The following is a 25,499-nucleotide window of genomic DNA, read 5'->3' on the forward strand; positions in this document are numbered from 1 at the left end:
ATACAGAAAATACACAGCCTATAGATTTCATACTGCAAAAATAGTATAAATAGTATGCCTCTATGCATTACCATAGACTGTAACATTACAAACATATGTATTATTTATTTATTTAAACCAGACTAGGAATCAAGTTAGAGTAGGTGTGCAATGCAGAAAAAGGAAAGTATTTATATGTGACCCTGGACCACAAAACCAGTCTTAAGTGTCAATTTTTCTAAATTGAGATTTATACATCATCTGAAAGCTGAATAAATAAGCTTTCTATTGATGTATGGTTCAGACAATATTTGGCCGAGATACAACTATTTGAAAATCTGGAATCTGAGGGTGCAAAAAAGTCAAAATATTGAGAAAATTGCCTTTAAAGTTGTCCAAATGAAGTTCTTAGCACTGCATATTACTAATCAAAAATTAAGTTTTGATATATTTACGGTAAGAAATGTACAAAATATCTTCATGGAACATGATCTTTACTTAATATCCTAATGATTTTTGGCATAAAAGAAAAATCAATAATTTTGACCCATACAATGTATTGTTGGCTATTGCTACAAATATACCCCAGCAACTTGAGACTGGTTTTGTGGTCCAGGGTCACATATATACTCAACAATGTGGTATGAATGAATTTGTGGTAAACAATTTAAAATGCAACACTCTTAATTTAGGCACAGATGTTTGGTGTGAGCAGATTGTTCAATAAGCCTCTTCAACAGGTTCAACTCATCACAGATGACATTTGTTCCAATCCAAAAACAAGTGTGTTACTTCATCTTTCCAAATCAAACACACAAGTCTCATCTTGTCAAGCAGGCGAAATAAACATCTTCAAAAAAAAACTACCACAGAGAAAAATGGTGTTAAGAATTTTATTTATTTTTTAAAGAAAAAAAAAACATTATATAAATAATACAAACAAACATAAACTACTTTTATCTCCTTCGTGTAAACCTAATATGCCATTAAGTGTAAGTGTCTTCATATGTTTTCATAGTTGAGGTGCATAGTGTTGGTTTACAGTCTTTGTAATAGCAAAATTATGTTCAGGATTCAACAGAATTATGCATCAGACCAATGCGGGTTGATATGAATACATTTTTAGTATTAATAATTTACTTAAGGCACATTCAATTAATCCATAATAGTCATTATTGTAAACAGTATGCAATATAAGGCACTACAGGTGCACAGAAATTAAATGCATAGGCTACATGTGTTTATCCACAATAAAATACATATTTTTTAGACAGCCATCAATTAAAATTTGAATACACGTTAATATATCAGCTTACCTTTTTCAGTGGTGAACAGAAACATTTGATCAACTAAACTAAAGTAACAGTCAATAGACACAATAAAGCAAAGCAATACAGTATTTTAAATAAATCATTTCTAAAATGAAAAAAAAAAAACTTCAAATTAGGGGCATTCAGTAGGAACGATTGTATGTGAAAAAGAGGGTTATTTCTCAAAGATGTCTGACTGTAGAAATAACCATATGGCTCAGCGTAAACTACTTATATGTGCAGTTACTGATAATGCTAATACTGTCTGAGTGAATTCACTGGCTCTCGTGAACGTCGATGTCAGCCACGCCGTGCACCTGCGTCAGCTGTCTGCAGTCCAGAGATGCCACCAGCTTCCTCTTGCCCGCCACCGTGGGGATGAAGTGCTCCGTCACCGTCACGTTGGCATGTTTGCTCACATCACTGAGAAAACAGAGAAAGAGAAGACATGGAAGAGAGATATCAATGCAACATAATCATTAGTGAGAGAGAAGGGAGGAGCAATGCAATAGAAAGCAACGTCAAAGTGTCATAAAGAGCAGTGAACTGAACTGTGTACAGGATCTGAACTGAGTGCAGGTCATTGTTATTTAGTATGATTTATATATTATAGTTTTTATAATTATTATAGTACACTATTATAGTATTTATTCAAATTTAGAATTTGCTTTTATTTTTAGATTAACAGTTTTCATTTTAAATTTTGTAATGTGTTTTTTTTTTTGTAATTTTTTAAAGATTTTTTTCAAATAAAATTTTAAGTCATTTTAATAGAGCAAGAGCAATGAACTGAATTGTTTACAGGTCAGTGTTATTTAGTATTTTATATTAGACATATATATATATATATATATATATATATATATATATATATATATATATATATATATATATATATATATAGTTGTTTGAATTTATTATAGTAAAGTATTACAGCATTTATTCATATTTAGAATTAGGCTTTAATATTTTCATTTTTCATGTAGATTTTAGTTTATATTTTAGTAACTTTAATTCTGACATTTTTATTAGTTTTTGTTTTGTATTATTAATGTATTTTTATATATTTATTTTTTATTTAGCTTTATTTTTATTTTTAAAGTTATAGTTTTAGTCATTTTAGTACTTCAGCTTTGACTCTTTTATTTCAGTTCGTCACCAAAGCAACTTTTGTAATTTACATTTAATTTCTATTTTAAATTATTGAATATTATCTTTTTCATCTCATTTTTAAATTTTATTTTATTTCAGCTTTATTCCAATTAACAGTGGATCCTGTCTGAATTTTAACCACAATTTGGACCCATATCTATTGGGGAATTTTGTAGAAATCAACCAAGATCCTGCAGGATTATTATTTAATTTATTATTTTCCTATTAGATATTGTGCCAGATTCAATAAAACTCCACTTGTATTGTATGGTATTGGAAGAGGGAAATCATAGAGAGCGTTTTAGCAGTTTTAAATCATTTTCTACAAAAGATCTAGATTTTGTGTTGTGTTTTGATTTGATTCTGTAAGAAATTCCCATTAGGATCCTTCAGGATTGTTTCCAAATGGTAGAATTCTGAGAGGAATCAGGATGACTAATCTTGGATAACTGTGAGGCTCTTACCCGACTCTGATGGGATGGAGGTCTCTCAGCCCCAGTCCTTCCACTCGGATAACCACATTACGCAGAGTACAAGGCAGAGGATTCGTGAAGGTGATCTTCGCAGACATCTCCTTGCCCACATATGCCTCTCCGACAGGCTAAACGAGAAATTTAGGAAATTTACAAACCCTCTCTGTTTTAATATGGGACAAATTTTAATAAGCAATAAAATATTCAGCAAAAACAGTATTATGGTGAAATGAACTGCACAGTGTTAAAAAGCAGCTGAGGGTTCTGGAAGTCTCACCTCAATGTTGAGATCAGGCGTTCGGAGCCTAAAGCTGGTCTGATTGGCCAAAACTTGCTGGGTCTCACTGACCCGTCCAGACAGAGTCAGCATGAGCGCGGCCTGATCCACCAGCTGATTCTGATACTGCGCGTATGGCAGCACCCATTCAATGATCTTCTCTAGAGGACGCAAAATAGACATAAAGAGATCATCAGCAATGCTTATGAGCTTTACACATGAGACTCCTCAGTTTATTCTGTATACTGCCTATTTTTAAACATTGTGTGGATTAAATAAAGAAATCAATAAAATATTAATAATTGTTTTCTTTGTTTATTTATCATTTATATTAAATTAAAATGTTTTGGATATAAATACATAAGAAAAAATATATTTATATATTTATTTGAAATAATTATTTTTAAATTTACAGTACCAAATATGTATACATTTTTTTTACAGTAGTAATACAAATTTGAGTTATTTTTTAAAGGATGTAAAATAGATATAAAGAGAATAATTATGTTTTACAATTTGATGCAAACATATATAAAGGAAAACTGATTATTTTGTTTATTAATTAGTAATTTTACATTCTATTTATTATTTTCATGAAAATAATGTCAATAAAAATACAAGTATACAGTATGCAGCATTAAATGTTTATTAAAAAAACCATGATAAACTGTCACAAGACCTCATTACGTAATGTTGCAAGCTTAATTCAGCAAATTGCATCAAGTTATTTCATTTGTGTTGTTTAAAGTGGTTTAAAAAAAGACAAAAAAAATATATAATGAGACTATAATGAGAAAACATGTTAGATGTGTTATATTGCTCACTAAAACAGAAAAGTTTTTTTTTTCTAAATTAAATTTCTAAACTAAAAAAAATATTTTTCTATATACTAATGAATAATTTTTCTTTACTTATTTGTTTATTTATAATGGAAACGAAATCTCAGAAAAACAGAATTGAGAAAAAGGTACAAATTGCAAGATGTAAGCTCAGAAATATGAAAGAATATAAAAATTGCAAAAAGTAAACTCAGAAATCTGTAAAATCTGCTCAAATTGTAATTGTTGTAATTGTGAGAAAAAAAGTCAAACTGCAAGATGTAAACTCAGAATTCTGAGAAAAAAAGTCAAAATTGAAAGATGTAAACAGTATTCTGAGAAAAAAAGTCAAATTACGAGATGTAAACTCAGAATTCTGAGAGAAAAGTCCAAATTGCGAGATGTAAACAATTTGTTTTTCACTGCAAGGAAAGCTGCTATCGTATACTGCCCACAGTATGCATACTATTACAGTAGTGTGAGCAGTATGCTAGTATGCCAATGCGAACAAACCCAAGCTCACCTTCCTGTGGGTTCAGCTCCACATTAAGCGTGTCCTTCTTGACGGTGTCCTTCAGCACGCCGGTGTAGTACATGACCGCCACCTGGCTGTGGAGGGTGGTTCTGCGCGGCTGAGAGCTGATGTTCTTCACCACGATCTTCAGCTCAGCGTCTATGCCCATGCGTGGACCTTCTCCCTCCATCCTCACCTCCACCCGCACATCCTCAGCAATGGGACTGGAGTAGACGTCAGGTTTAGAGCCATAGCGACAGGCGGTTTCCACTGCGATACGCTCCTCCTCCGAGTCTGATGTGATGGATTAAAAAAGCTAATTATACTGTATGTATCCCACATTTTTCAAAATGTCTTCTTTTGTGTTGAGCAGAATAAAGAAACTCATACAGGTTTGGAACAAGTTGAGGGTGTGTAAACGATGAGGGAATTTTGATTATGTTGGTGAACTGTCCCTTTAAGTATATTGTCTCGTTTGTTTATATTTTGTGTAGCTGAGTAACTGAGACAATGCTGATATTGTTTCCTGTGGGTGGAACTCGGTAAAGTTTAAACCGTTTGGAGATAATGACAGGTATTTTGGTGAAAAGGCTGAGTGATTACGGCAGAGGAATGTTAAGCCATTTATCGCCGGTTTAAATGAGTATTGTGTGTTCTTGGCTGCCTCTGTCCTGGCAATAGCCATCATTTCTGCTCGGTGTTGCTCTGGTGAGACAGCATCGACTAAGAACATGAATTTAACTCCTGACTGTATGGATAAATCTCACAAAGAAAGGTTATATTGCTCCCTAAAAATCAAATTGAAAAAAAACTATTTTTTTCTAAATAAAAATAAAAATAAAGGTTTTTTTTTATTCTATTTGCTAGTAAATCATTTTCTTTATGTATTTTAATGTATATTAAAATAACAATTGTTATTACAGATAGTACATTAAAAATAATTTACATTAAACAAATTTATAAACATATATGTAAGATAATAATTGAATTTAATATAAATAATATATTAAAATGATTCAAATAACCATTATTCATAATTTACAGTAATTCATTTACAGTACAAAATATATATTTATTTATATGTAAATATGTGCAACATAAATATGCATTAATGTATAAATAATGTATATAGATGCGTTTATTTATATCATGTATATTAAAAAAATCTGTTTTATTTTGAAATGTAGTTTAATATAAATAATACAGTATAAGAAGAAGACAAATGTATTTACAGGTGTTACAAATAAAGTAAAACATTTACAGTAGTGTATATAAATGAATAAATAAGTATTAAATATTTGTGTGTGTGTGTGTGTGTGTGTGTGTGCGCGTGTGCGTGTGCGTGCGTGTTTACAGTTGTAATCCAAAGTTGGATGCTTTATTTTTTAAGAAAAAAAAAAATCTTTAAGCAAAATCAAATGTCTTTAGTAGCAACATGACATTTCTTCACAGTGTTTGTGAGATTCACTCATATTACAATCTATTTCTTTTTCTACTGGCATTTGGATCTAATACAGTTTTCTCAGGGAAACTACACAAGTTCCCATACGAGCGTTCTCATCATTTTAATAGCACGTGATTTCATCATTATGTACATATTGATCCTGTTGTATTATGCAATATTTGCTCAGGGCCTCTTCTTTGACAGCAATAGTCTATATTTCATGTGTTTCAGGTGGGTACAGGCAAAACATGACACTGAGATTGATGTTTGATGTGTGTGAAAGTGTGTGTTTCTCACCTTCTGGATATTTGTAAAGGTTTGTGATGTCGACACGCTCGTCGGAGCCCACAGCTTTAGTGCTGATGCAGTGGCCGACTGCTTTCTTCTCACTGTGGATCTGACTGAAGGTGCCGTCCAGGTTTCTCTGCCAGTAGATTTTATCACTGTTCACCTGCAGCAGAGAAAAGCACAAGGTTTAAAGCTGAAACTACTTAAAGAGACAAGACTGTCAAGATAAATACAGGATCTTGCAGAGGGTATAAAGAAAATATTAACAAGGAATTCCAACATGTCAGGACCGGCCTGTTCTGTATTCACATTTAACACTTTTAACTTCTGCACTGTGAAGTACTCCGAGTGAAACAGCACATTTAATGAGAAACATGAGAGCAAGGTGATTCTATCCATTAGGAATAAAAATGTAAGAATAGATGATGTCCAGTGTTGTTATTGTTACATCACACTATTAAAAATCATTTTGGGTCATCAAATACAGCTGAAATATAATCAAATATAAATACAGTATTAGATGAAAAATTAAACAACCTTAATGTTGCCTTGGCAGCTAACCGAAATGAAGCAAGTTTAAGTTGCAGTACAAAAAACACTAAAACTGAAATGAAACATAAACTACTGGTATAAAACTGAAATAAAACAAGAACTAAAAGAAAATATAAAAATGAAAGCTAATCTAAAATATTAATAAATATTCTAATAGTAGTATATAAATAATACTCAAATATAATATTTATCATACAAGAAATACATAATAAATACTCAAACATGGGGAAATCATCCGAAAAGGAAGGTTTTGAAGACGTTAGCAAGGTCAAGTTATTATATTCTAATACAAAAAATAATAATAATAATAAAAATGTATTTATTATAAATACCAAGTCTAAATTTATTTTTATATTACCGTATTGACCGAATATAAGACAATGTTTTTTCTTAGAAATAATAGGGCTCCTCAAATCTGGACCTCGAGATCCACTTTCCTGCAGAGTTTAGCTGTAACCCTAATCAAACACACCTGAACATGCTAATCAATGTCTTCAGGATCATTAGAAAATCACAGACAGGTGAGTTTGATCAGGGTTGGAGCTATACTCTGCAGTGGATTGGACCTCCAGGGTAAGATTTGAGGAACCCTGGTCTAGACTTTGACATGTCAATAATACACCCACAACACCAGGTGGCGCCAAATAAGTGTAAAACGAGTGTGCCATGAAATACGTAATGTAATGTGTGTTGTAAACAGGTGTGCCTCATATGTCCTGAAAAGTGAAGCTGCGGGCTCTTTGATCGCCCCCTGGTGGCTGGGTGCAGTACAGGTCATAAACCCCGCCCTCTCCATGTAAAAGAATGGCTCAAAATAAAAAAATTAATTACACTTCCAATACAATTTTCCGGAATATGGTCATTTAAGAGCTGTTATCACGCCGATATATGTTCAATTGTTCGTTTTTGTGATAAGTTTCATTTTAGCTAGTAATTCGGTTCTGCGGGAGTTTGGGCGGGAGTTTGATTCCACCTCACGACACCACTGTGCAGACTCTGGCTCCAAATGAAGTAAATTTCTCAAGATGGCAACGGCCATACTGAGATCCTTTGGCTCCACTTTTCTATAGAGGAAGGAAGTGGAGACGCGTCGTCCATCTTTTTTTACAGTCTTTGGTTGTAAAGATCGCGAGTGAAAACAAAAGAAAAAGAAAAGCTTACAGCGGCACGAGTCGTGACTGTCATGTTAGCCTGATGGGACCAAACTTCCTCTGTGAGTCATTTTAAAACGTAAGAGAGTACCCAGATTTGAAGACTACAATAAGATTTCACTTCTACTGTTAATAAAATGTTGGTAGGCTACTATGAGATGGATGGACTAAATGTTATATAATTCAGATGGGCTACCTGTTATTTTTATGGTATATCAAAAAGTGTATATTTTAAAATGTGATTGTTGGTACATTTTACCAGTATTTACCATACTTTCAAAACAAAAATTTAAATAGGAAAAATATGCAATATGAAAATAATTTAAGAAAAAAATGTGTTCAATACAGTAATAACAGATTTGAATATCAGTCGCTTTGGAATATAAGTTGCAGTATGCGTCATATTATTTTTAAAAAAGTGGCTTAAATTCCAGACAAATATAATGGTTAAAAGAAACTGGTACCCATTTCTAAAGTAATTGAATGTGTACTTTGATTTGTGTGCTGTAACTTTTATTAATCTAACATGCACTTTTCTAGACAGAAAGAATGTGAATGGTTCTTCTATGGCTGTTTAAATAATGATAATTTGACGTGTCTGGACTCACCTCAGCGAAGACGAAAGGCGTGTCATGTTTAAGGTAGACCTGTCCAGAGCGAATAGCGGCCAGTGACGCCGGGCCGCAGCGGAACGTCCCGTGACTGGTCTCCTGGGGCGTGGAATCCACGGCCTGCCAGCCACCCATACCAGGAGGCAGATCCGAACGGGCCATCCAGCAGTCATTCCACACATGGAAGTTCCTACAGGACAACAGAAGAAAACAGAGGAAATCATGGTCTTAGAAAGACTTAATAAAAGAATGAGTAATGATATACCGATACAACAGCAGTCATGGACTTATTTCATGAAATTATTCCATGAAAATGCACAAATCCTCACCATACAGAGTCCGAGTTGAGATCATGGATTGGTTCCATATTCTCATCAAAATACACATCTGTTGTCAAGGACACATCCGTATCATGAGCAGACTGGAAATTAGTTACGGAACGGGTAGGAATACCTAGACATCTCAATACTGGGACAGATAGAGAAAGAGAGCATGAGTTTAGTCATTTTTGTAGATATTTAATATAATAATATACATAACTGTTCAAAATGTTGGGCTTTTGGAAGAAATTAATGCTTTTATTCCACAAAGATACATTAAATTCATCAAAAGTGACATTTAAAATGTTACAAAAGATTTCTATTTCAAAGAAATGCTGTTCTTTTGAACTTTCTATTCATCAAAGTATCCTGAACAGAATATTTCACAGTTTAAAATTGGAAGCAACACCACTGTTTTCAACATTGATAATAATAAGAAATGTTGAGCAGCAAATCAGCATATTAGAATAATAATGCTGAAAATTCAGCTTTGCATTGCAGGAAAAAATTATTACATTTACATGAATAAACATATTAAAAAAATAATTTAAATGTAAAAGTTATTTACATTTTTACATTTAAATTTAATTTAATTTAAATAATTAAATAGTATAATAAATTACATTTTAAAATATATTCCATCAAACTAAACTATTGTGATACTCTAGTAATGATCGTAAGAGTCTCACGCAGAGTGAAATACTATTAATGTCTGTGTGTGGAATGAACAGTATGCAGTATGACGAGAGTATTTTAATCTGAAGTTCCCTGAGGGGTCGCAGTGCTGTTAACTGAGGTCAGATATGAATGTCACATGACTGCAGTAAAGATAGTCTGCGACTGGCGGCTCAGGATTCCAGGGGCTACTTACACTTAAACAACAGCATATTTTGTTGATTTGTGAATTTCTATGACATCATATACCCTCCCAAAATCCACTAATATTATATTAGACCAAGTACTTTCTGATGTATAAAATGTTAAAAGCTGATTGCAGGAAATGGAAAGCAACCTTCAATTAACAAGACTGACTAGTCGGCAACTGATGTTTCTTTGGAATAGCAAGAAATGCATGTTAAATTGCAATATTTCACCACTTGATTTTTTAAATTACTCATAAAATGTTCTCAGACATCCTGGCAGATATCACTGAAATAAGTGTCTTGACATCAATTTTTGTCATGAAGGTATTTTTTGGCATTAATTGACCATTTGAAGACAATAGCACAAAAAAAGAAAGACAAATCTTGACTTCAGGATGAATATATTTCATTTGACTTATACAGTATTATTTTTTTCCACATTACTGTAAGTAATTTTTAATGAATGGTCACTTAACATCTGTTTGATAAATCTGATTTACTCTGACTATACAGAAAAACAATAATGCACATTTTGAATTTGTCTAGACTTTAAGATCAATATATTTAATTTTGCCTAAACATTATTATTTCTTCCCACTGAATATTCACTCAACTTTTGTTTGATTACAGTCAGTCTTATTTAATGTGACTCTAGAAACAGCAAAAAAGAAAAAAGTAAGGGGGGTGGCCTTCACTTTTGTTATCCGATCACAATCGCTCTCTTTTGAGTTTGGGCTTGCTGATATCAGGATTGGCTGATGCATCTTCAAAGAGCAGGATTTTGAAATGCTAGATATGTACAGCACTTATCTTTTCACAGTCAAAGTTCTAGTATTAGACTCTTAAAAATAAAAGTTTCAAAAATCTTGAACAAGAACCATTTTTGGATCCTCAAAGAACCATTTGTGGTGGTGTGAAGAACATTTTACAAATCTAAAGAACCTCTTTCCACTATAAAGAACCTTTTATGGAACGGAAAGATTCCATGGATGTTAATGGTTCTTCATGGAACCATCAAAGCCAATAAAGAATCTTTATTTTCTAGAGTGTATATGCCTACAGCTGGAATCCTGAATCACTAACCCTAAGCTGTTATCTGCTCACACACACCTGTGGTAGTGACCCCAGAAAACACCCAGCACTGGCCGTATTTGACAGGCGTTCCTCCATCTTTGTGGTACTGCCTGAGGATTTCAACACTTCCACTCCAGGCCGTGGGAGACGTCCCACCCACATAATTCCCAGACCAGTTTCCCTCCAGAACGCCACGGTCATCCGGGGAATTGATCTAGAATGGACAATCAGATAAATTCACTAAGGGTTTCTGAGGTCACGGCAGGTGAAGAGTATCAGTCTCTGGCACTCTTTACTAGATCTGTTTCAGCAGTGTTGCTGGATGTGGCAGCACTCACCATGGCAGAAATGACTCGGACCACACTGACAGGATCTCCTCTACCCGAGGGAGGAACCTCGCTATTATCCAGCACAAAGATACAGGCCTCCAGAATTCCTTCATCAAACTAGATGAGAGAGAGAGAGAGAGACAACTAGGTGAAATCTCAAGTCTAAGCATGGCCCAAAATTGGCTTTGTTAAACAAACAAGTTCTGGTTGCAAAGTTGCCACATATTTTTGCTATTTTGTAAGCACAGTTTTCCAAGCCACTCTACAATTATGGCATAATTGATGTCAGATTTACCGTAAACGCCACATATAAACAAAATGGACTGTGGTTTGGTGCTTTATAAGATGTCTTTTCCTGTGCTTTATAAGTGGGCAGTTCTTGCGAGAATAAGTTGAAAATGCTTCATGTTTTTGTGATATACATTTACATTTAGTAATTTAGCAGATGCTTTTATCCAAAGCGACTTCAAAAATCTAAATCAAGAACAACAAAAAAAAAAATCTAAATAGAATCATTGTTGTTAAAATAAAACTATTAAAAATTGTTTTTTGGTAATTGAAATGAAGCTGAAATAAAAAGTAAATATTTCTTGAAAAACTAAAATCAGAAATGAAAATTAGAAATGTTGCATTGGCCACTAACTGAACTACATAAGTTTAAGTTGAATTACTAAAAAATTAAATAAAAATAATTTAAAAAAACAATATTATTAAATTCAAATGACAAACGTCTAAAAGTAACAAAATTACTACAACACTGACTAAATCATTACATTTTCTTTCATGAAAAAAAATCTTTAAAATCCTTTTAAAAAAATTATGCAAAATACAGTTCCATGGCAGGTATAATATGTATATGGCTGTTAAATTATCAGTTCACCGATCGTTGGTAGTTGTGGTAAAACATTATGTTTGATATCTTTGTGTCAATTATGGTTTGCAATGTGCTTTCTTCCTTGCATAAGGTAAGAAGTTCTCACAAGGATTTGTCAGTAGCATGTTTTTCCCAGAAAGTGCTTTATTCTGCTTTATTTATCTCCGAACCTGGCCGAAGTTCCACGTACGAGCTCCAATCTGCTTCTCAGTGCCATAGTAGATTCTTCCAGTGTCATTTAAGACGTACTCCGTCAGCTCTTTCTCCCCCTCCATGTACACCGTGTCATCTGAAGAGAGAGAGAGTCATGAGGGACCGTGAACACAGTTCCAGGATTTGATACGGTGGTTTGGGTTATTTTAAAATAAAGCAGTGTTATAGAGTGATGGCATCAATGTGAGCAACAGTAGGGCGTCTGGAAACTGCTGTGTTCTGCTTCCATTTAATGTTCTGTGTTCTGGGCGTTATTGTCTGAACAAGAGGGAGGTGCAATCAAAAGGGAAAAGGGAAAAAAAGGAGGCACTATAAAGTAACGGAAATGACTAGAGAAGATACTAGACGACTGAAAAGATTACAAAATGAATGGAAAAATGACTCATGCTAGAGGCCAGAAAGAGTGAAGCATTCAGACAGAAAAACACAGCAGGCTCATATAGTTTATGTAGGGGACTTTATATACTGGACAAGATTTTTTTTTTTTTTTTTTTTAAAGATAATAGTTTTCCTTTAACACAATATCACAATTAAATGAACATAAGCAAATTTTCCAAACTTCTGAAACAGTGTTGGTATTGCTATCTAAAACTAAAGCTATTAAAAATAGTTTTACTTAATTGAAATAAAGCTGAAATAAAATTAAATATAAATATTAGATGAAAAAAAATAAACTTAAAAATGTAAAAAACAAAAAAATTACACATTTGAAATGTTGTATAAGTATAAGTTTAGTACACTGAAAAAATTTGGTGTAGATTGTTTCACTCTGAAATTGCAAGTATTTTTAATAACAATTACAAATAATTAATTTTAAAAAAGATATATAGTAATAAATGAAATATTAAAAAAATGACTAAAGCACAAAATTTAGCAAAATTACTAAAGCTAAACAATTTAACAAAATTACTAAAACTAAAATTAAAATGAAATTTGAAAATAATTATGAAATTTTTCAGGTGTGTCTTATTTTTTTTCATCAAAATAAACATATTTTCTTGGGAACACATTTTCTTACTTAATTTATATATTTTTTTGTTTTGTTTTTTTTGTTTTTCCCAGTTAATTTTTTGTAAAATCACCTTAATTAATAAATGCTAGTTCCTAATGTCATTATTCTCCATCGTTTTGGAAGGGAAAACTGAATAAACATCAGTAAATATCAGGATAAATTTGATAAAGTTACAAAAATCGGTACGATAATACCAAAACAACAATGGATGTTTATGAAAAGATTCCAATTAACAACTTTAGACCCAATGAGCAATGGTTAACTTTACCTCTATATTTGAATCTGCTTAGGCATACACTCTAAAAACAAATGGTGCTATATAGCACTAAGTCTTCTTGGCTCGTAATCATATGGGAACCACTTTTGGTGCTATATAGCACCATTTTTTTTAGAGTGTACTCTAAATTGTATTGCCATTGAGTAAATAATAAAGTTATGTCAAGTTGAAGTCAGCTACATCCTGTTATTGAAAGACTTCCTTAAATTAAAACACATTCATGCAGAGTTAGAGTTCACAATGTTCTGCAGAACAGGAATGAGCCAGCAGCTTTCAACAAGAGCACAGAGCATAAAATTAAGTGTAAAAAAACAAAGCAATCAAGAATGACAGGAAGGGGCCTGGAGTGAACAAGGGGCCAAGGAGGGAGAGAAAGAGATCGGGAGAGGGAAGATATATTTGACATGTGAATCGTCAGATGAGGTGGAGCTGTAAAATAAACGTTAGGAAAAAATGCAGAGAAAGAACAGGTTTACAGTGCTTAGAGTGAAAGGTAATTTGGCAGGCCTCTCTCTTTCCTTACAAAGCATGTCTGGCATTCAGTGCAGGAAGGAGGGCAAAGCCTGAACCACCCAAGAAAACTAGCTTTGAACTATCAACCCTTTGAATCAATGCAGAAGCTTTAAAGTTAAAAAAAAAAAGTGATCACAGTCTACTGTGAGACCGTTCTTTTAAGAGAATTAAAACCATACAGAACAAATGACTCTAATGAGCCGGCTCTTTTTAATGACTCAAAACCATACAGCGCAACTAGTTTAGTCTGATTCTTGAACAAATTACTCATACAAACTGATCTTTTGATCTTTCAATCAAATCAGTCCAACCGATTACTGGATGTATGACTCTTATGAGCTGTTTAGTGAATCAAACCAAATACAGCTCACAGCTCAAAGCAGTCAAGTTACTAACTGGTTGTCCAAACAACATTTTGTAGTTACAGATTAGTCCGTTTTGAAAGCAGTATTTCCATCCTCAACCTAACCACAAGCTCTACTCTTCAGCACAACGGTAACACTACAAAACCAACATAACAGAAATCTATGTAAATCTTAACATAACACAACATTTAAGTACTAACTTGTGTCTCTCTTAATCTTGTGCAAAAACACACAAAATAACACTTAATTTCTGTATTTATTTTCCTTGTTGTCTGATGCAAAGCATGCTGGGAACTAGAAAACGCAATCATTTTAGGTTCACCTTACTACAACAAGATTTTGAGTTTACAGAACTTATTTCAATTAAGTCTAATGAACTTTCATTATTACTTGAGTGAAATTAACTCATTTCATTTAATTCATTTCACTGTTTGGTTTTACAGTACAGTAACTGCAGCAAAGCCAAAGCAGCTGTTAATCAAACCTGCTGGAACACAAATGGATTACAAGATTACATTCATTCCTCCTGAAGACTGACGTAAGTCACTGGGCTACAAATGGAAACTTGCACCTTCATGTTATATTGCGTTAGCAGTTGCCTGTGCAATATTTTAAGCTGAATATGTCAGTGTTTCCTAGACGTGCTTCAGTGGAGGTGTGCGTTGGCTTCTCGTCAATGAACGAGTTCGGTTAAAAAAGAAGGTGTAGAGTCATCTTCTATCTACGTAAACGTGATTTCACATCACTGCATTCCGAAATGTGGCATAACATGATTCATTAACATGTTGCAATCTCTGCGCTGATGACACAGGAAACTACGGCAAAAAAGAGCATAAAATATCTTCTTAAGGTAAGACAATGTGATTTCCATAACTTGTGCATTTCAAACTGGAAAGAGAACATCTGAAATAAACATTTAAGAGTTTATTTTATTGCACTTTATCTATTTGCATCTGTAGATTTTCATTTTTTAATCATTGGATCCTCTGCAGTAAATGGGTGCCATCAGAATGAGAGTTCAAACAGCTGATATTTTAGCAATGGTTTAAAGTTAAAAACATCTTGATCGATTCTTACAAACATGCAGCTTTTCTCTTCACAAGTCACTAATTGTTGGACTGGAGCTGTGTGGATTACTTGTGGATTATTGTGATGTTTTTATCAGCTGTTTGGACTCTCATTCTGACGGCACCCATTCACTGCAGAGGATATATTGGTGAGCAAGTGATGTGATGCTACATTTCTCCAAACCTGAAGAAACAAACTCATCTAAATTTTGGATTGGCTGAGGATGAGTACATTTTCAGAAAATTTTTGGGTGAAGTATTCCTTGAAGCATGCTGGAACTCTATCAGTCTTACCTTCACACCAGGGATTGAAGAGCATGTAAATGTCTTTGTCGTGGTCATGCGTGGTTGTTTCGCCCGTCTTCAGACATTGTGTTGCGACAGTCAGCTTGTACTTCCCAATAACAGCAGTGACAGGGGAGTTGACGGACAGCTTGACCCTGTTGACATTCTGCTCCACGATCTTGGCCTCCCAGCTTTCATCCTGGAGCTCGTCCACCAGCGGTATGATGATATGTGTCCTCTTCGACACCTGCGGGAGCGGCCCTGAATGACGACATGATATGGTTTAAGGAGAGGCTCAACTGGCCTTCAGAAGAATGTGATGAATTCGGTTCCAGGTTTCAAATCCTGATAAATGATTACACAAGGGAGGATTCCAGCCAAATCATTTCCAAACACAACTATGCTGAAATCAGGGTTATTATAGTTCACTACAACTAAAGCCAAAAATGTACCGTTAACTAAAATAAAATATAAAAAACTTCATTTCAGCTAGTTGCCAAGGTAACATTTTTCATTTTCATTAAATAAAATTAATATAAAATATACAAACTAATAAAAAAATTACAAAAACACTCAACAAAATGTTAAAGTGTCAGATATGAAACATGAAAACAGCTGTCTAAGAAAATCAGTGCACGTGACTAAAGAAGAAAAAGTCAAGCTTTTCTACAATAAACAGTATACGTACACTTACATATCTATAGAGCACATGGAACACACACTGTGTATGTGTATTTGTATGTATACTGTTTACTGAGGTAAGATGGGTTGTGAATCTAACCACATCAGTTAGTTTGAACAGCTGCGTTATCTTGTATCAGTGTGAAGTGGTTTGTATTGCTTCAGGGATGAATTCCTTCTTATCTCTCCCTCACTTCCTCTCTTTGCACCAGAGGTGAGCTCAATCACTGAGAGAGAAATTTCAAACACATGCATTTATGCCCTTATCACAGGCATTCCCGAGATGAGCATTCCCGTCATGTTTGCCAGTCTAAAACTAACAATTATAAAACACAGTCAATAGAAACAGTAGAAAAAAAGGCTGTATTTTTTAATAACAACATATAATAGTTTTGTTCATGAGCGTACATGTGTATGGGGGAATGGGGCTAGTTGTCACACTTTTTACTCTGGTGAATATTTCTCATGCTGTGCTTATTTCTGAATGTCAAATATGAGGTCTTAACTACAAAGTCTATTGAAAATTGTTGCCCAGGAAAAAATAGACAGTACATTATACACTGGTTGACACTAAAGTGGGGCATTTTACCATATTATCACAATGGAAAATTGCTGTTTATTGATATGTTTTTAAATGTTACATTCCTTTATTCATTTATTTTATATTCTATTCTTATATTTAAAATATAAGATATTTAAGATGGAATTTCAGCAACATTTAAGCTATAAATGTTATAAAAATTGAAAAGGTAAGACAAAAATGCATTCCCATACTTTCTGACCATATTTACTTGATTTATTTTCAGTTGTTTGGAAAGCATGAATATTTTTTTTTAGCATTTTAGATTTCACTCAAAAAGACTCCAAGCCAAAGGAGTTAAATAAATAAATACATACATAAATACAGTTTAAATATGTATAATGACTTTTAGAAATATTTATTTGTTATAAACAACTGAAAAAGTCTTGATTTATACCGGTGCATAAATACCATCTGAATACTTGAAGATTTCACTACATGTTTAAAACCAGCATACAACACTAAAAGATAAGATAAAAGCATGTATTCGTGAACTAATCTGACCATATATGTATACAGTTCCTGAGATTCAGTTTCACGCTCACCTGTCTTCATTTCCAGGTGAAGTTTATCTGTGTTTGGGTTGAAAGGTCGTGAAAGGTTGAGCTCTATTTGGAAAGTCTGGCCTCTGCGGATGATTAGCTGGTCACTGTTGTATTGATCCGTGTGATGCTCCTTCTTGTTCCGATCGGATTTCTGACTGAGCAGATCCACAGAACGCACTGCTAGAGTCAACTCTGATGAGAAAAGATGGAGAGAAGAAGACAAAGATTGAGTTTGAGGAACTTCAGCTGAAGTCTATGAAAAGAAGTCTCAAATATCATGTCAGTAATGAGACCAAGCTCCTCACCGTCCAGCTCTGTGTCTCCGGTGGGAGTCAGCGGAGTCGTCGGTCCTTCATTCTCTCCGTCCCCGACAGCCACACCATCCACGTCATTTCTCACATCATACGAGCTGTTCTGTCTCTGGAAGCAACACGGACAAGCTCTCCGTAACCAGCGGCGGCATCCGCTCTCTTCTTTCTTCATTTTGGACTCGGTGTGTCTCTCTGGAATGGCCTGGCCATTGCTGGCAGAAACACCGTGGAAACGGCCGACAGCGGCATTATCTCGGATTGACAGTCTTTCTCCTGGCATCCTGGAAAACATCATATAAAATTAGATGGAAAATAGTGTAAAGACTTGGAATCCACATGCAGACAATAAATGTTTAGCAATGCATTTGTTGATAATGATTAATTGCTGAAGCAAATTCAAAGAGAATGCAAATGGTTATAGACTATGGTTGTTTCATCACAAGAAATATCTGGCATTTGTATAATGCATCTACAAGATAAATATTCTTGGCTCTAAAATGGAATAAAACAAGTTATAGGTAGATATGAGTGTGGCTTGAGAGAAGTTAAGGTGTGAATTTTTTTGTTATTGCAGTTGACGCAAGACCCTTTGCCTGGTTTACGTTCTCTAGCAATGTGCACGTGACTAACTCTTTGGAAAGGTGAAACAGACTTTTCAGTTTGCACAAAACAAGAAGCCCACACATGCATTCACTATGAATCACACACTAGCTAAGATCACAATGCAATAATCAACCAAACTTGATCTAAATAAAACATATCATTATCACCTTTAGAGAAGTTAATCATTGCATAGTGTATACGGTTTCTTAGAACAGTTGCCGAATATTTATTTCTTCACTTATTTGTTCAGGAACAGTATAAAAACATGATTTTAGCACAAAACTAAAAGATGCATTTTACATAGAGATTAGAAAACATGCTAGTTTGCATCTGCAGGCCCTAGATAGGCTTTAAGAAAATAAAATAAATTAAAGGGTTACTCCTTTTCAAAATAAATTTTGTCAATAATCACTTACCACCATGTCGTTCCAAACCCATAAAAGCTTTGTTCGTCTTCCGAACAAAATTTAAGATATTTTGGATGAAAACCAGGAGGCTTGTGACTGTCCCATTGACTGCCAAACCATTAACACTGTCAAGGCCCAAAAAAGTATAAAAAACATCGTCACAATAGACATCAGTGGTTCAACTGTAACGTTATGAAGTGATGATAATATTTTTTGTACGCAAAGAAAAAAAAATAGTGGTGTGGTGCGGCTGACACAGAACAGCATACGCTGTTTGCGTCCAGTGGATATTCTCCAAAACGGCGCTGCGCTGACGCAGAGGAGACGAATTGTTGAATAAAGTCGTTTTTTTTCTTATTTGCGTACAGAAAGTATTCTTGTAGCTTCATAACGTTACGGTTGAACCACTGATGGCAGATGGACTATTCTGACGATGTTTTTTAGACTTTTCTGCACCATGACAATGTTAATTGTTTGGCAGTCAGTGGGACAGTCACTGTGGGAAAGCCTCCTGGTTTTCATCCAAAATATCTTAAATTGTGTTCCGAAAACGAACGAAGCTTTTACAGAGCGACATGGGGTTAAGTGATTAATGACAAAATTTTCATTTTGCTGTGGAGTAACCCTTTAAACTAAACATCTGAGGGAAACATAATACAGCAGCATTAGCGTGATATTATTAAAATAAACATTATTAAAACAATTAACTTTAAAACTAAGATTCATAATGAAGGACAATAAAAAATAAAGATTTTATAAAAACATTTAAACTGATGTATGTTTGATTGGGCAGAACATTAAGGGAAGAGCATTGTATTTAGAAATGATAAATAATGCTAATATGTGACCCTGGAGCACAAAACCAGTCTTAAGTCGCTGGGGTATATTTGTATCAATAACCAAAAATACACTGTATGGGTCAAAATTATCCATTTTTATTTTATGCCAAAAATCAAAAAGTAAAGGTCATGTTCCATGAAGATATTTAGTGAATTTCCTACCGTAAATATATGTAAACTTCATTTTTGATCAGTAATATGCATAGCTAAGAACTTAATTTGGACAACTTTAAAGGTGATTTCTCAATATTTAGATTTTTTTTGCACCCTCAGATTCCAGATTTTCAAATAGTTGTATCTCAGTCAAATATTGTCCGATCCTAACAAACCATACATCAATGGAAAGCTTATATATTCAGCTTTGATTTATTCAGATGATGTATAAATCTCAATTTCGAAGAATTTACACTTATGACTGGTTTTGTGGTCTAGGGTCTCATATTTTAATTAGATTAGTATTCCATTCCAAACATAGCATAAGGCTTTGTTTCTCCCATGTTACATAATCAAAAAGTTCAGCAGCATGAAAGCCACCATGGAAAGAAGTCCCCATACATCTGCATTTCTCCACAGTGTTGTTAAAGTAATTGCCTATTTGGACATGAGCCGTAAACTTCAGCATGCTGTTTAAAGATACAGGAATTTCCCAGCATTTCTTCTGCTGACAGATGAGCCCCAGATTGCCATTAAAATATACGTCAGTCAATATTCACAAATGACCAGTGATCACTAGCACTTTGGCACAGAAAAGATTCAATCAAAAGGAACAGAAATGCTGACGTTGCATGTGGATTCGGTCCCAGTTACACTGAATAAACAGTAAAAATGAGAACCATGTGTTTCCTCCAAATGGCCTTGTGCTCTCGTCCATCTCCTCAACATGTTTTCTTCTGTTTTCTCAAGACTTTTCTCACAATCACCAAATTCCATTTGTGAGACGCATTCCTTTCATCTTAACATAAACCAGACATGCCTCTGCAGTACCTTCTCAACCGAAAGGAGATTAAATGGACAGCAAACTGAGACATTTTAAGTACTGTTCTCATCAGATCCCAATAATCTCACTTTTAAACTTTCAAAAATTTCTCAAACAGTGGTCAGATTTGCAGAGACACAAAATCTCTTCATCCACCACCAGTACCTCATCAAACACCTGCAATACAAATCCAAAGATTTCAATATAAACTCAAACAGACCAAATGATCTGACATATATTTTATAACTCTATAATCTTACTGTATGAAAGCTATTGACTCATTTGTGCTTCTAACACAGTTCTGCTCATAAGTCTGCAGCTGTATATGTGAATGTGTTCAGACCAAGAATCTGTGCTATGCAGCTCTGGATGACACTGAAGCCTGCAGACTGTATGCCATGAATACTACAGTTACAGGACAGATCAGAGGACAAACGTGAATACAAGTAACATCTGCTTCGACATGTTTTATCCAATTAGGAAAATGCACTCATGATTGATGTCATGAGAACTTTCTCAAGGCCTGATGAGTCGCCTTCAGTTTAAAGGTTCTCACAGGAGCAAACGCTCAAAGACTGAACAATTCGCCCAGTTTCCTACAAGACTCATGAGGTCACGACCTCTATGGCCCTGCAGGCACAAACTGAGTCAGTACTGAGAGGTTTATATCCATTTAGGAATGAGAAATCGCAAATGAGAGCTCTTTAATGCCTCAATTATTTATTCTAGACAGAACAAATGAAGACTTCCATGTGTCTTGTCTAGACTCTCAGAATAGATCTTAATTATAACATACCAAATCAAAATAAAAGTCTGATGGTTAAGCATTTGAAAATGAAGAAATTAAGAATAAATAATAACCATAAATAATAGCATAGTCACATTACAGTTTAAATTTAAAATAAATTATTATATTGTTTCATTTAAAAGAAAAATCTTAAACACTCATTTTTTAATTTTACAGTGGTGAATATTTATTCTTTTATTTATAATATTATTTTTCTAAAATACTACTTTGTATTTAACAGTGAAATATTACAATAGTAATACTTCATATGCTTTTAATTTGTAAATATCTATTTTATAGTCATCTTATTATTTAGTAGTAGTGATAATAATTATGAAATAATTTTCCGAGGTTGTAAATAAAACAAAGATTATAAGGAGTAATACTATTTCAGTTACTCCACTTCAAAATTTCTACACCTATTTTTTTTTTTTTTTCAGTGTACAAACAAGTACAGAAAACCTGGATTTTTAAACCACATTTTAAACCACAATTTTTCCTAAAAAAAAAAAAAAAACATTTTTTCCCCCCAAATCATACAGCTCTACTATACACTTACTGTATGTTGTGGCTATTTTTATTTCTACCAAGGACTTTTAGGAGCTTTTTCAGTTTAACTGAAACACAACTGAAAACTAATTTCAACTGAAAAAGTCTCATGAGCTATTAAAGAGAAACCTTAAAGCAACACATTTTCCACTGGGTGTTGTGTATCATGAGATGCCGCAGGGATTTATGGATGTTTAGAATGAATCCTTCAAGTATACATAGACAGGTATGATAAGAATGCTAGAGTGCCTGACCCTAATGCCTCCAAATACCCGGGCTGCAGCACATCTGCTCACGCTAAATCATGACACACCATGACCTACGACCCCTGCATACTACTATGAGTTTTCCAAAGATAAAACTGGCATATTGTTACAGTACACTGAGAATCTTCATATATACACTACATTCAAATGTTTGGGGTCTATAAGTTTCTTCTTTTTTTAAAAAACATAAAAAAATATTGCACATTCAGAAGTTTGTGATTAGTACGTGTCTACTTTTGTAACTGTGTGTGTATGAGGTCTAAGGTCTCCAGCAGCTGGTCTGAAGCCAAAGACAGAGCAAGCAGCTGGCATATATGTGCACATGAGAGGGACGGCTACTGATCTACTCCACTGAGCCAGATTTAGATTTTAAAGAGGTAGTTCACTGAAAAAAAAGCAAATTCTGTCATTTCTCTACTCTTGTGTGCCCCAAACTGCCTTTTTTCCCTTTGTAAAGCATAAAAGGAGATGCTTGACAGATGCTAGACAGAAAGTCGATCTTGCTCTTTTCAGTACAATGTGAATAAAATAGTTTTGTGGGAGGAACACTGAAATTATTATTAATTATGTTGAATTTCAATTTCTGAGTAAAGTGTTATATAAAGTGTAGTGTGTGTGTGTGTTCGTGTGGGATCATAGATGGCGCCAAATTATTTTCATTTCAACACAAGGTTTAATTTGGTGTGACCATCGCCCACTTGGTTTACATGAAAACATCCCATACGGTTGCATAAGAACCTAGCAACACGATCAAAATAAAAGTATAATGTCTCACACCTGATGAAGTCACGATCTTCAAACCAGACTTATGACATGCATGACATGATAAAACCAAGAGAATGACTGAGCTTATCACCAATCGAGAAATAACAAGACTCTACATGCTGTTATTGCACAGCAAATAGATATTTTAGATAGGCAAGTTCACCTCTACTGGCTCAAACCACCAAAGGAACCACCTAGCAACCGCTCAAAACAATCAAGCAACCAGAACACAGATTTATTTCAGAGTTTTATCTCTTTATTTGCACTGTGGTTCACCGTGGTAGCGTTCATCTGTTTGTGTGTGTATGTGTTGATTTTGGCAGTCAAAACCAGACCCTTATTGTTAGAAATGCAAACAACTATGTCTTCAAGAACTTGTTCGACTGATGTTAAAAACATAAAAAGTTCATGTTTACTGTATTCGGAGTCATGAGACGAGCACATGATAATCACACTGGCCAGTTAAGTTGAATAGACAAAATCCTTGTTTGACTCAAATGGATGGCCAGGGGAAAAAATCGGATGCAGTAGCCCCAATAAATTGATAGCTGTGATAATAAATGAAACATACATGTAAAATCAATAATAATAATAATAATAGCAGGTTAGGCTATGAAATTATCATAATCTGTCTTATTCTTTTGTGCAGAAGCCAGCAGAAAATGATAAGAGATGTTCTCGGGTCTGATATATGTTAACTAGCCTATATGAAGAGGTTTTCGTTTAGTTCCCCACCCTTTCAAATCAAGTACAGCTGTACTGAATTCAAAACCAAAAAAAAAACACACATCTGGAAATCATGCAGTATCCAGCTTGCCAACACATAAGAAATGATTCTAATGCAAAAAAAAAACATTAGCTTCGGTCCAAATACTCTATGCAACGTATATCTTTAAGGCATATTGAACAAACAGGCTACATCAGTACAGAATAACTGTGGCTTGTAAATGTGTTTGAGTTTCTCTGAACTGCAAGTTCACACTTCAAACGGAAATACAAAGACACTGAAAGAGTCTACTTTATAAATACCAGCTCGCAGAAACCGTTATAATTTGTATAATTATGGGCGATCATCTTATCTTCACAACCTTAAAACTTGATAGAACCTCCCAAGAAGTCAGAGCATTTACAGACCCTGAACATTTCTTCACAGAACAAACAGCGAGACTGACAGCAAGTGAACACGTGAACGAATAAAAAGTTTAGACTTACTTATTAAACAGGTTTTCTTCACGATATTCCGAAAATGTTCTTCAGCTATATGTATGAGTTTCAAGACTGAAATACGCGAACAAACTCGCAGCAAGTCAAACAGACACTGGCCAAGTCTCGCCGTCACACGAGGGTTAATAACGCCCCCAATGCACCCACCCACGTTACATTTTATGGTCAGTAACTTAAGTCGATTTGTAGTTGTATATGAGCCATGAATGAAAATGAAAAATGTCCCCAGTCTCCCCTATACTTGTTAAATCCCAAAGTTTTAATCAGGGACACAGAATTGATTGTTCATTGATCATTCTGCTGAAAAAACAAAACAAAACAAAACAAAAAAAACAACAGAACCATCACAAAAAATTCGAATGGTTTCCACTACAAACACCATTACAAACATTACAAACCATCATTTCTTTTACCAGTAGAGATCCGCAAGGTCCATTACAGTTTCCATTAAAACCAATACAATTCCCATTATAACCAGTAAAACCATTACAAATTTTGTGATGGTGTCTATTGTTATTTTCAGCAGGGTAACATTTGGTATTTAATTACTTAGCCTACTGTGCAATTAATAGCCTTGACATTTAACTTTATGAATATTTCTTACATTCTCCTTGAAAAGACTGGTTTATCGCACCAGAGCAATCATTTCCCTTTTAACCCTAATAATAGTGTAGAGGAAGTGAAAGTGCAATGTTCAGGCAACACAGCACCTCTTTCAAAAAGAAGTAGGCTCTGCATTTTTAAGTTTACTGGTTCAAACCTTGCCTTCAGTGAACGGGTGTAAATGTTCCTGAAAGGGATGTTTCACCTAAATATGAAATTTCTGTTATTACTCAACCTCATATCATTCCAAATCTTTAAGACCTTTGTTCATCTTCAGAATTAAGATATTTCTGATGTAATCCGAGAGCTTTCTGACCCAGACATCAATGTAACTGAAATGTTATCAGACCAAGAAATGTAGTAAGAACATCATTAAAATAGTCCATGTGGCATCAGTGGTTCAACCATAATTTTGTCAACCATCATTTTCAACCATTTCTTTTTGTGTGTAAAGAAAAGAAAAATAATTACCTCTATTCAAATATTCTTCTCTTCCACGTCACTGTGCTCCCCCACTATTGAGAGTAGCCTACCACGACGCATGTAAAAAATAAAAGTGGTTTCAACTTAAAACAATTTGTTACCCCGCTGCCTTAAAATTT

At 34.2% G+C, this 25,499-nt stretch overlaps 1 protein-coding gene across 1 annotated transcript; it reads right to left on the minus strand.

Moving 5' to 3' along the window:
- Nucleotides 1–858: 858 nt before the first annotated feature.
- tgm1l1 (transglutaminase 1 like 1) lies at nucleotides 859–24,421 on the minus strand. Its single transcript, XM_058758398.1, has 14 exons — nucleotides 24,283–24,421; nucleotides 17,873–18,159; nucleotides 17,568–17,759; nucleotides 15,771–16,022; nucleotides 12,200–12,318; nucleotides 11,165–11,272; nucleotides 10,863–11,040; nucleotides 8,899–9,037; nucleotides 8,567–8,759; nucleotides 6,265–6,418; nucleotides 4,533–4,817; nucleotides 3,192–3,352; nucleotides 2,906–3,042; nucleotides 859–1,712 (listed from the first exon to the last, which is right to left on the minus strand). The coding sequence occupies exons 2-14, from the start codon at nucleotides 18,156–18,158 to the stop codon at nucleotides 1,565–1,567; spliced, it is 2,352 nt and encodes a 783-aa protein (XP_058614381.1). The 5' UTR covers nucleotide 18,159; nucleotides 24,283–24,421; the 3' UTR covers nucleotides 859–1,564.
- Between the last annotated feature and the right edge of the window lie 1,078 nt (nucleotides 24,422–25,499).

This window comes from Onychostoma macrolepis, chromosome 02 (assembly GCF_012432095.1).
Source record: "Onychostoma macrolepis isolate SWU-2019 chromosome 02, ASM1243209v1, whole genome shotgun sequence".
Taxonomy (NCBI): Eukaryota; Metazoa; Chordata; class Actinopteri; order Cypriniformes; family Cyprinidae; genus Onychostoma; species Onychostoma macrolepis.

Coding starts and splice junctions, on each gene's coding strand:
- tgm1l1 (XM_058758398.1), bottom strand. CDS start 18,158: ATGCCAGGAGAAAGACTGTCAATCCGAGATAATGCCGCTGTCGGCCGT. Junction 16,023..17,567: donor TCACCTGGAAATGAAGACAG/GTGAGCGTGAAA, acceptor GTCGTCATTCAG/GGCCGCTCCCGCAGGTGTCG. Junction 11,041..11,164: donor TCCGAGTCATTTCTGCCATG/GTGAGTGCTGCC, acceptor TGTCCATTCTAG/ATCAATTCCCCGGATGACCG.